This window comes from Papio anubis, chromosome 16, assembly GCF_008728515.1.
Source record: "Papio anubis isolate 15944 chromosome 16, Panubis1.0, whole genome shotgun sequence".
In the NCBI taxonomy this organism is placed as follows: domain Eukaryota; kingdom Metazoa; phylum Chordata; class Mammalia; order Primates; family Cercopithecidae; genus Papio; species Papio anubis.
The window spans coordinates 55,132,569-55,145,002 of NC_044991.1; the positions used below are offsets into that span (position 1 = coordinate 55,132,569).

Genomic DNA, 12,434 nt, shown 5'->3' on the forward strand with positions numbered 1-12,434 from the left:
GCAGTTGCAGGATGTGAGTTTGAATCTATGGAATGTCTACAGCAAGATGGATCCTATGTCTCTGGAGAGTTTGCTTTCAGATGTAAGGAGCCAAACAGTAACTTTTAAATATTAGTATACGTCCAGCTCAGTGACCTGCTAGTGATCTTTAATTTGAAGAAATGCAAAGTATACTTTAGTTTGCCTTAGTCAAAAAATAGAGCAGTTTCTTTCTTGATTATTGTCTTGAATTCCTTGGGGTTATGAAGGAGCCTGGCAAGTGACACTGCTCCCTCTTCCACTCTGAGGTAATCTCACTGGAGGCAAAACCAGGGCCTCCTGCCTGGCCTTAGGTTTAGGTTTTTACCTAAAGGTGTTCTTTCTGTTGGACTGGACTTTATAAAAACAATGCAGAAGGCTTTCTCTGGCATGAAAAGATAAAAAGATGAGATTATGGCTTAAAGGAATCAAGGATTAGAGCTGGGGGCAAACTTTTTCTGTGAAAGTCTAGTTAGTGATATTTTAGCCTTTGTGTGCCTTACGGTCTCAGTGGCAACTACTTGACAATGCCACAGTAGCATGAAAACAGCTCTAGACAGTCTTTAAACAAATGGGTATGTCTGTGTTCCCAGGAAACTACAAAAATACATGGCCTGTCTATATCAGGATTGGGGGGAAATTTGCAATGAGGAGCAACAAACAGACCTAAAGCTTTAGGACTCTGTACTCTGGTTAGGCTGGTCAGTAGTGTCTCTCGGTGGCTGTAGATCGATATACATGGTCATGGACTTAGAATTAGCCATTTCTCCAAGGAGCTTCAGTGCAATTAGCGAGGAACAATATTTAACTACCAAGATCTGGGCATTAGGTATGTTTCTTGCTTCTGTGGGGACATTGGTTTTAGGCCCTTTGAGTGGGCATGCTGAGAAAATAAAGTAAAAGAATCATAAGGAAAGGAAAAGATACAGTTTCAAAAATTGTATTTCCTTGAAAGCACAGAAGGTTTGAATCTACATATTGAAAAGTGCAGACCGGGCACAGTGGCTCACGCCTGGTGAGGAGGCTGAGGCAGGCAGATTACCTGAGGTCAGGAGTACAAGACCAGCCTGGCCAACATGGTGAAACCCCATTTCTACTAAAAATACAAAAATTAGCCAGGCACAATGATGCACTCCTGTAATCCCCACTACTCAGGAGGCTGAGGCAGGAGAATCGCTTGAATCCAGGAGGTGGAGGTTACAATGAGCTGAGATCATGCCCCTATACTTCAGCCTGGGTGACAGAGCAAGACTCTATCTATAAAAAAGAAAAGAGGTCAGGTGCGGTGGCTCACACCTGTAGTCCCAGCACTTCAAGAGGCCAAGGCGGGTGGATCACGAGGTCAGGAGATGAAGACCATCCTGACTAAAAATACAAAAAATTAGTCAGGTGTGGTGGTGGACACCTGTAGTCCCAGCTACTCGGGAGGCTGAGGTAGGAGAATGGCAGGAACCCGGGAGGCAGAGCTTGCAGTGAGCCGAGATCCACCACCACACTCCAGCCTGGGTGACAGAGCAAGACTCCGTCTCAAGAAAACAAAAAAGAAAAGGATATATCATGCCCCAGAGAAAATTGTCCAACAATGGTCAACACTGAGACATATTTTAATAAAGTTACTAGACTTCGCCCCAAGCCCTGAATCCCCCCAAAAAACAGTAAAATCCATTGGCATCCAGGTACAGATAAACTAGAAAAATGCAGGGTGGCCTTGAGTTTCTCCATAGCAGAAAAAAAATGAAGCAAAACACCTATAATAAAATCCTCAACAAAAACATAACACCCACATTTTATTTTATTTATTTAAAGTGTGTGTGTGTGTGTGTGTGTGTATATATATATATATTTAGAGACAGGGTCTTGCTGTGTTGCCCAAGTTGGAGTGCAGCAGTGATCATAGCTCACTACAGCCTTGAACTCCTGAGCTCAAGTGATTCTTGCACCTCAGCCTCCTGAGGAGCTGGGACTACAGACGTGCATCACCACACCTGGCTAATTTTTTATTTTTCTCTAGAGATCAGGTATTGCTGTGTTGCCCAGGGTGGTCTTGAATTGCTGGAACCTGGGTGGCAGAGGTTGCAGTGAGCCAAGATTGTGCCATTGCACTCCAGCCCAGGCAACAACAGCGAGATTCCATCTTTAAAAAAAAAAAAAACCTGAAAAACTAAGTAATAAAGATATAAATAACAGCACAAAGTGAAATGAACAGTAAAAGATAAAGGTGGATGGGTGAGGAAGGAGGGAGTAGGAAAAAGAAGTACACTAATTTTATTATTGAACATGGTCAGAGATTAAGGAAATTGAGCATTAAGGTTTTTCTTTCTTTCTTTTTTTTTTGAGACGGAGTCTCGCTCTGTCACCCAGGCTGGATTGCAGTGGCACAATCTTGCTCACTGCACACTCCACCTCCCGGGTTCCTGCCATTCTCCTGCCTCTGCCTCTCGAGTAGCTGGGACTACAGGTGCCTGCCACCACGCCCAGCTATTTTTTTTTGTATTTTTAGTAGAGACCGAGTTTCACCGTGTTGTCCAGGATGGTCTTGATCTCCTGACCTCATAATCCGCCCGCCTCAGCCTCTCAAAGTGCTGGGATATAGGCGTTAAACACCGCGCCCGGCCCGAGCATTAAGGTTTTTACATTAGTTACAAGGTAAACACTAGCACTCAGTAATAATTTTTTGTTTTGTTTTGTTTTTGAGACAGAGTCTCACTCTGTTACCCAGGCTGGAGTGTAGTGGCGTGATCTTGGCTCACTGCACCCTCCACCCTACAGGTTCAAGCGATTCTCCTGCCTCAGCCTCCTGAGTAGCTGGGATTACAGGCACATGCCACCACACCGGGCTAATTTGTATTTTTACTGGAGACGGGGTTTTGCCATGTTGGCCAGGCTGGTCTTGAATTCCTGACCTCGAGTGATCTGCCCACCTTGGCCTCCCAAAGTGCTGGGATTACAGGCCTGAGCCACCACGCCCGGCCTCAGTAATAATTTAAATAATGAAAACACTATATATCAGAGTATTTGAGAAACAGCTAACGGAGTGCTTATAAGAAATTTTTAATTGAAAATAAGTAGCCAAGTGAAGAAGGGGAGAAGAGTAAGGAAAGAATTCACTGCATGGAGAGCAGAAAATAATGAAATAGAACATAGGAAAGTGGTAGAACTCATACATAATGCCAGCACTGGTACTTTGAACCTGAGAATAATGAAGTAGAGAAACCGTTAGCTTAATTGTGGTAGGTTATATATTTTTTTATAACTTTTTTTCCCCTTCATGCCCTTGTTGTAGTTGACAGTGAGTATTCTTTCCTTTACACTGTTGGCCCTGGTCATATGGAAGGTGATTGGTCATAACATGACATATCTGACCAGAGGCCTTCGGTGTTCTTGTGTAATTTTTCTTGCCCTCTTACACTCTTGCCATGAGAACTTTTCCCAGGTAGTTGCTGCTTTATGTGTCGGTCCTGAAATGACACACATAGAACAGACTGTAACAGCCCAGCTGAGCCATAGCCAGCCTGCAGACCTGTAAGCAATAACCTGACTAATAAACTCATCTAACAAGAAAAAAAGGGAGAAAGCAGAAATTTCAAAAGAAGAAAAAAGAGGGCAGTGATAGAACAAGGAAGTTAAGAGTCATAAGAAAGTAATTGCGTCACTTCAATGCAAATACATTTGGTTAAAGGTTAATTAAAATAGGCCCCAGGATAGATAGAAAATCTAAAATAACTGATTTTAAAAAGGCAGAGAAATTACCAGGAACACATTTCATGAGTGGATTCTCCTAAAACCTTCAAATATAGTTTGAGAGCTATTTAAAAGTTCAGATCCAGCCAGGTTCTGAACTGGGTTCTGAATTCAGGCAGGGTTAGTGGCTCACGCCTGTAATCGCAGCACTTTGGGAGGCTGAGGCAAGTGGATCACCTGAGGTCAGGAGTTCGAGACCAGCCTGGCCAACATGGTGAAACCTCTTCTCTACTGAAAATACAAAAATTAGCTGGGCGTGGTGGCACATGCCTGTAATCCCAGCTACTTGGGAGGCTGAGGCAGGAGAATCACTCGAACTCGAGAGATGGAGGTTGCAGTGAGCTGAGATCGTGCCTCCAGCCTGGGCAACAGAGCGAGACTCTGTCTAAAAAAATAAATAAAAGTTCAGATCCTACCATTAAAACATTTTAATGTAGTGATGAACTAAATCAGACCGGACAGCACTGAAAAAGAACATCTTGCAAACTTTTAATGAAATTAGCTAAAAAAAAAAAAATTCAGACAGTACTGGATCTGAAAAAAAAAAAAGAAATTAGCTGTTATCAAAACTCATAAAAAGAAACTGAAGAAAATGAAGACTATAGACCACTATTATGAATATTGATACCAGTATTTTAAGTTAAATATTAGCAAACAGAACCTAGTATCATATTAAAATAAAATTCTATGAAGTAGGGTTTTTTAAGGGTTCTATATTTAGTTAAATATCTGGAAATCTATTAGTGTAATTGCTATACGAATTTTTCCTCTTGGAGCCTTTTATAATGACTCCATAGATACTAAAAAAGGCATTTGATAAAACTGAACATCTGTTCTATTTAAAAATTTCTTTTTTTTTTTTTGAAAGAGAGTCTCCCTGTCACCCAGGCTGGAATACAGTGGTGCAATCTCAGCTCACTGCAGCCTCCACCTCCCGGGTTCAAGTGATCTCATACCTCAGCCTCCTGAGTAGCTGGGGCTACAGGTGTGCGTCACCATGCCTGGCTAATTTTTGTATTTTTAATAGAGACGGGGTTTCACCATGTTGACCAGGCTCGTCTCAAACTCCTGACTTTAGGTGATCTGCCTGCCTCGGCCTCCTAAAGTGCTGGGATTCTAGGCATTAGCCACCGAACCCAGCCTCTGTTTAAACATTTCTAATTAAAGAAGAGTGTAAAAGAAAAATAACATCTGAAATTTTTGGTTTTTAAAAAAACATCATCATCCCCTGGCTAACCTAATTATGAAAAAAAGTGAAAATGCACAAATATACAGAGAATATAAGAATTAGGAAGACCAATTTAACCACAGATAAAGAAGAGAGACAGGTAATTTAGTAGTATCTGCATGCAGTCTCCTCAATGAGGAGACTGCAGGTCACACATAGAGCACATAGAGGCCAGAATAGCACTGTAGTTTTTTGTGGTGGTTGTTGTTGTTGTTGTTGTTGTTGTTGTTGTTGTTTTGAGACGGAGTCTTGCTCTGTCGCCCAGGCTGGAGTGCAGTGGCCGGATCTCAGCTCACTGCAAGCTCTGCCTCCTGGGTTCACGCCATTCTCCTGCCTCAGCCTCCCGAGTAGCTGGGACTACAGGTGCCCGCCACCTCGCCCGGCTAGTTTTTTTTTTTGTATTTTTTAGTAGAGAGGGGGTTTCACCGTGTTAGCCAGGATGGTCTCGATCTCCTGACCTTGTGATCCGCCCATCTCGGCCTCCCAAAGTGCTGGGATTACAGGCTTGAGCCACCGCGCCCGGCCAGCACTGTAGTTTTAAGAACATTGCTGGTGTCCCTAGAGTCAGTGGATAGGGTCCACTCAGGAGAGCATCTTTAATTGCACCTGGAACAGCAGTGACATCATGCAACTGAAGCAGCAGCAGTGGTGATCACCATGGGCTGTAGAGCAGGCTCTTTCCTAGTTTTCTGATTTCCTATGAGCTTGGTATTCTTAGGTGATTGGAAGAAGGAGAAGGAAGCCCTTTTGATGTGTGATAGTGGACTTCCATCCCAAAAAGTAGAGGCTGAGAGCCAGATTTAACTGTATTTGGAAATAATAAAGTAAGGTGATAACTCTGCCTGGAAGTGCTCAGGATTGTTTCTCAGAGGAGTCATGTGTGGTAATCAGAGATTTTCCAGAAAAGGGAGAAGGTGTAGAACTTTCTAGACAGAGAGGGAAGGAGGCTGTCTGAAAGCCCCAGAATTGTCCTCTGCTGAATTTTGAGAGAAGGTGCTCTAATGTGGCTGCTTTGCCCTCACTGGTATTTAAGCTAGTCCTTGTGTAACTTGGGGAGGGTACAATGAATATGGACTTGGAGCCACCCAAGAGCTGCTTCTGCTGGATGCCAGCCTAGAGCCAAGAGTTCTGTTTGAAGTTCAGTATCCTTGTCCTCTGGCTAAGGGCCAAGGCACAGTGGCATGGTTCCTGCCTTCTGTTGCTTCTTTCTTCTGGATTTGGCCTTGAAGAATCTGAATGATAAACTTTGCATCCACCTCACCAGTTCCACTTACTTACAACAGTATCCATTTCCACAAATTCAGTGTTTATGTTGGGGAAAGTTGGGAGAATAGTGTGCCTACTGGAAAGCACACAGGTTCTAGGTATCTTGTCTAGATATTTTTCCGCTTTTGCTGCTTGTTAGTATTGAATCCTCAGGCAAGTCACTTTATTGCTTGGTGCCTCAGTCTCTTCTCTAAAGTGGGCATAGAGAAGTAACAAAGATGTCAGGAAGATTTAAAAGGACAATATACATAAAACAACATTTCATATAGAATGCTGGTGATTTTTAGTATGAGTCATTGCATCTTGCACTGGAAAAATAGAATGTGCATGGAGCTAAAGGCAGTACTTAATGATTCATTCTACCTTATTCTATAATTAGTACTGACATATCCACCTCCCTCAGGGGTGATTTTTTGGGGAACAAAGTGCCTATCTTCTTCTCTGTAACTCCTAAAGCACACAGTGTTTTTCACCTACAAGTTAGCAGAGAATTGATATTGCTTAACTGTTTGACTGCTTCCTGTCATAGACCCAAACCAAAATGGGTGTCACCAGGTAGGCCATTTAAGTGGAAATATACCTCCTGAGTCTGTTCCTAATAGAATTGAAACACAGTGTATTCTGTATTAATAGCCTTTTTTTTTTGGTAGGGGTTGGGGGACAGGGTCTCACTGTATTGCCCAGGCTGATGTGCAGTAGTGCTATCTTGGCTCACTGCAACCTCATCCTCCCAGTCTCAAGTGATTCTCCCACCTCAGCTTCCCGAGAGACTGGGACTACAAGCACTTGCCACCACACCTGGCTAATTTTTGTGTTTTTTTGTAGAGACAGGGCCTCGCTATGTTGCCTGGGCTGGTCTCAAACTCCTGGGCTTAGGTGGTCCGCCCACTCCCAGAGTGGATGAGCCACCGCACCCGGTCCCTTTTTGTTTTTTTTAAGTCTCACAAAGTGAAGCATTCTGGTAAAGCTGAAGAGGTTGGACAGAGCCAAGTAAGGAAGGCAAAGATGCACTGTGAGATGGGTGGCTTTGGGCACAGCTTCCCTGAGGCCAGTGATGTGCATTATGAGTATCTGAGAGAGAGCAGACAAGTGTCAGGATGTTGAGGGGAAGGTGCAGTTGTATATATTTATTTACATATATATACATGTTATATATATGTTATATATATCTATGTGTGTTATGTATAACATGTATATACTTCTGTATATACATATGTTATATATAACATACATGCAATTAATATATATGTATATATATAAAATATTTTGAACTCATAGATTTAAACATATTTCATGTGTTTATATACATTGCAATTACCATCTTTCTCACAGCCAGCCTTGGGCTGACCTGCAGTAGAGGCAGTACTGAAGATATCTAGTGTGCAAGATCTGATAATAAGCACTTGATACAGGTTATTTTACTTAATTCCTGTAATATCTCTGCAAGGTAGATAGTAGTCATCACAGTTATATAAGGTATTTGAAGCTCAGGTTAAGTTCCTTGCCCAAGGTCACACGCCAGTAAGAGGCAGAGATTCAAGCACAGGTTTTTCTGAGTTGAAATTTTCTTTAACTGTCGGAATGTGAATGACAGCCAACTTGAGAAGGAGAGTAGATCTGGGACCAGAGAGGTCAGACAGACGTTGAAGGTCTGCAGTTAAAGTGTTAGTTGGAAGCGCTGGAAGTGTATTTATCTCCAGAGTCTAGAAAGGGATAATCCAGTGCCAAAGTGGAAAGATTGCCCTGGGCCCAGGATACAGGGCACTGACTGTACCTGATAGCAGTGAGCCAGAAACCCAGACCCAAAAGGATTGGTTTATCAGGCCAAGCCACAGAGGTGGGATGGCAAGGCATTCTAACCCAGGACCCTGCAGATTACCAGTTACAAGTACATGCACATTTGTATTTATAAAATACTATGTAAAAATAAGTTGAGAGAACATTTCCCAAAGTGTTTACAGTGATTCTTATTCTGTTTTCTGTAATGAACAAATAATACTTAGGCATTTGCTTTTAAAGACTTTTCATTATTAAAATAACATAGATGGCCGGGCATAGTGGCTCACGCCTGTAATCCCAGCACTTTGGGAGACGAAGGCGGGCAGATCACTCGAGGTCAGGAGTTCGAGACCAGCCTGGCTGACATGGTGAAACCCCATATCTACTAAAAATACAAAAAATTTAGCTGAGATCACGCCACTGAACTCCAGCCTGGGTTACAGAGCAAGACTTTGTCTCAATAAATAAATAAAATAACACAGACTCAGAAAATAGCATAAAACTGATGTACAATCTAATAATTTAGTATAAAGCAAAGCAACAGAACCTCCATTATCTCCTTCCTCTTCCCGCAAGAATAACACTATCATGAATTCTATGGTAGTCATTTCCTTGCTTTTCTTTGCAGTTTTATCATCCAAATGTATTTTATAAACGTAGTTTAGTTTTGTTTGCCTGCCCTGTATGCATGTGTGTGTTTTAGGTTTCTTTTAATCTGTAGGTTTTCTCTATCTCTTTGTTCCCCTGCCCCCTAGCTGTCTGTTGAAGAAACTAGATCATTTGTCTTATAGTTGCCATCAGTTGAAATTTTTTTTTTTTTTTTTTTTTGAGATGGAGTCTCACTCTTGTTGTCTAGGCTGGAGTGCAGTGGCATGATCTTGGCTCACTCCAACCTCCACCTCCCAGGTTCAAACAATTCTCCTGCCTCAGCCTCTCCAGTAGCTGGGATTACAGGCGTGTGCCACCATGCCTGGCTAATTTTTGTATTTGTAGTAGAGATGGGGTTTCTCCATGTTGGCCAGGCTGGTCTTGAACTCCTGATCTAAAGAGATCTGCCTGCCTTAGCCTCCCAAAGTGCTGGGATTACAGGCATGAACCACTGCGCCTGCCCCAGTTGAAATTTTCTTAATTGTATTCCCATGATGTAGTTTAACATTTTCCCCTGTCTCCTGTATTTCCTGCTCATTGGTAATTGCATCTAGAGGTTGAATCAGTTTCAGGGTTGATTTTTGGAGAAACGACTACTTCCTACAGGGTGTTATATTCTTTATCAAGAAGCACATAATGTCTAATTGGTTCTCTTTTTGCTTTGTGAACAGCAGTTGATGTGTAATCCCTAGATTCTTGGTTCATTAATTAGATCCTCAATTCACCGTTGCACAATGGTGTTATTCCAATTGTGTATATATACATAAATATATTGTATATATGTATATTGTATATATTTTGAACTCAGATTTAAACATATTTGATGTGTTTATATCCATTGCAATTGCCATCTTCAGTGATGCTCAAATTTTTCTGTCTTTGGATAATGAACTCCCTTCAAGTTGGTTCACAATTTAACAGAATCTTATTTTAACAGAATGCTAATAGTCTTTGATAACTTCCTTGCCAGCTGCTATGTTAAGATATCCCAGCCTTGTCTTGTACATTTCCTGTCTGAGACCCACACTCAGTCAATTCTCTAAAATGTTCTGGTTTCTTTGAATGAGAAGTGGTATTTCAGCACCCCAGTCTGAGTGCTAGAAGTACTCATTGCTGCTGGTTTGGCCATTGTTTCTAGATCTCTTCAGTAGATAGAGCTAGGAAATATTTTCTATCTCTTTCTCTCTCTGTCTCCCTCCTCCTAATATGTGTTTGTCTGTATATATAGATACCTGTATACGCACAGATTTTTTTTGTTTTATCCTACATTATATATAAAACATACTCAGAAAACACTATCAGCACTGTCACCTACATGATGACTAAAAAGAATTTTTTTGGTGGGTAGAGATGGGGTGTCACTATGTTGCCCAGGCTGATCTCAAACTACTGGGCTCAAATGATCCCCTCAGCCTCCCAAAGTGCTGGGATTGCAGGCATGAGCCACCATACCTGGCCAGAATTGTGTGTGTGTGTGTATGTATGTGGTAAGTATCATATATAATATGCATGTGTACATATGTATACATAGATACACACACATCTGTATAGATACAGATATGGATAGGTAGTCTGGACAGCAAGTAGAGAATGTTTACATTGTCTTCCCAGCAGTGTTGCCTTGTGCTTTATGTCTAGGGCCAGAAGTAGAGTCAGTACATGGCTAGCACAGAGGTCTAAGTACTTGTATATGCTTGAGAGGAGGAGGGCATAGATCTGGCCAGTGAGTTTTGGTGCAGCAAATAGAATGCCTGCTATGAGCAAGGCACTAGACTGGGTGCCTAACATACATACCCTTCCATGGTGCAAAATTGACAGTGAAGATGACTGTCCAATTTGAGTACAAATTATTAGCAACTTCAAAATAAGGACAAGGATAATACTTGAGGAGTATCATAAGCAAGTCCTAACTGGTGGGTTTTTTTGTTGTTGTTGTTAATTGATGATGCCTTCAAGAAAAGCCAATAGCAAAAAGCAATTTGTAGTGCTTAAGAATAAGAAGGAGTTCAGAGAGGATGCTAAAAAGCAGCGGGGGTGGGGAATGGAGGCCGCATGTAGAGGAGAGTCAGCAAAGAAGGGTTTAGAGTTTCTCAGTACTCATGTGGTTACTAGAAAGAGGGCAGAAGAAAGGAGAGGGCTCTGTGCCACCCTGCCCTTTAAAGTCAATCAGTCCTTCAACAAAGCTGCTCAGATATGACCCTTTTGGCACTGGACATGGTACCATCCTTTAGGTGCCCTGTAAATAAATTCCTCCCAATAGGGTTGCTAAAGTAAGATGTTTAAGGATCATTACTGTCCATTCATTCATTCATTTGTTCGGACAGAATATTGTTCTGTCACCCAGGCTGGAGTGTAGCAACACAATCCTGCTTCACTCCAACTTGGTCCTCTTGAACTCAAGCGATTCCCCCACCTCAGCCTCCTAAGTAGCTGGGACAACAGGTGCGCACCATCAAGCTCAGCTCTTTTTTTTTCATGGTTTTTTGGTTTTTTTTGGTTTTTTTTTTTTTGTAGAGACGAGGTCTCATCTTGTTGCCCAAGCTGGTCTGGAACTCCTGGGGCTCACATGATTCTCCCACCTTAGCCTCCCAAAGTTCTGGGGTTACAGACGTGAACCCCTGCTCCTAGCTGTCCTTTTAAACGGCTTTATTTGGAGTATAATTTATGTACTATAATATTCATCCATTTTAAGTGTACAACTCAATTATTTTTAGTAAATTTATAGAGAACGTTTTCATCAGCCCAGAAAGTTCCCTTGTGCCCACTTGCAGTCAGTCTCCATCCCAAGCCTAGGCAACTACTAGTCTACTTTTTGCCTCTACAGGTTTGCTTTTTCTGAATATTTCACATGAATGGACCACATATCAGGTAGTTTTTTTTATATCTAGCTCTTTCACTTGGCATAATGTTTCTGAGATTCGTCCATATAAGTAGCATGTACTAGTAGTTTGCTACTACCTTTTAAAATAACATATATAAATGGTCTGGTGTTTTGAGATCAGTTACAGTTTCATAATTTGCGCTTTCTAAAATACCTCCTTTATGTGACCAAACACATTAACTTTTTCCTTTCTTTCCCAGGATTTGGTGGCTTTTGAACATCAGTGGACTAGCTTCTTCGCTAATTTTGACACAGAAATTCCTTTCCTGCTAGAACTTTCAGAATCTCAGGCGGGTGAGGTATGTAAGGGAAGGGTCAAAGAAGAAGAAGAAAATGGTTAATTTATTTATTGTTTTAATTTTTTATTTAATTTTTTTCAAAATACAGCACTATCAATTCTAATTTATCATTTCTTTAAGCTGTGTTGTATACCATAAAGAAGTTCACCTCCATGCCAACCCTTTATAAAAAGCTCTTTTTTTGTGTGCTGGCTTCTCCATTAGAAGTATTTTTGCTTTGCAGTGTGGTGGTGCCAGGAATTCTGGGCACTGGTTAATAGACATAGGAATAATTCTCCACATGGGAGTAGCACACCTTTGTCAGTTTAACCTCCAGATATTGAATGCCAAGATGTCTTTCCAAGCAGATGATGCTAGTCAGCAGTTACCAGGCTCGTGAGTAAACCTGAAGTATCTAGATTGACAACCAAGACACAGGACAGCCTCAAAAACTAATCACCAGGAAGGATCTAAGGAACCCTTCTAAGCTTGCATTGTAGCCTTCTTGGGTACTCGCTGCAGCCCTCAACTCTTCTGTGCTCCCCTGTGGCTCAGAGCAAACCCTCCTGCTGATGGTTTGGAGCTGGAATTGATC

General features: G+C 41.7%; 1 protein-coding gene across 4 annotated transcripts in view; it reads left to right on the forward strand.

The window, feature by feature from the left end:
- C16H20orf194 (chromosome 16 C20orf194 homolog) overlaps window positions 1–12,434 on the forward strand; it is a 166,953-nt gene that overhangs the window by 46,571 nt on the left and 107,948 nt on the right. For 3 of the 4 annotated variants that reach the window (XM_003905008.3, XM_017944962.3, XM_017944963.3), the window contains exons 7-8: window positions 5–82; window positions 11,762–11,860. In XM_003905008.3, the coding sequence (XP_003905057.1) occupies window positions 5–82; window positions 11,762–11,860 (177 nt within the window). Of the gene's footprint in view, window positions 1–4; window positions 83–11,504; window positions 11,549–11,761; window positions 11,861–12,434 lie in introns of all 4 variants that reach the window. The other variant, XM_017944964.2, reaches the window with a different exon arrangement.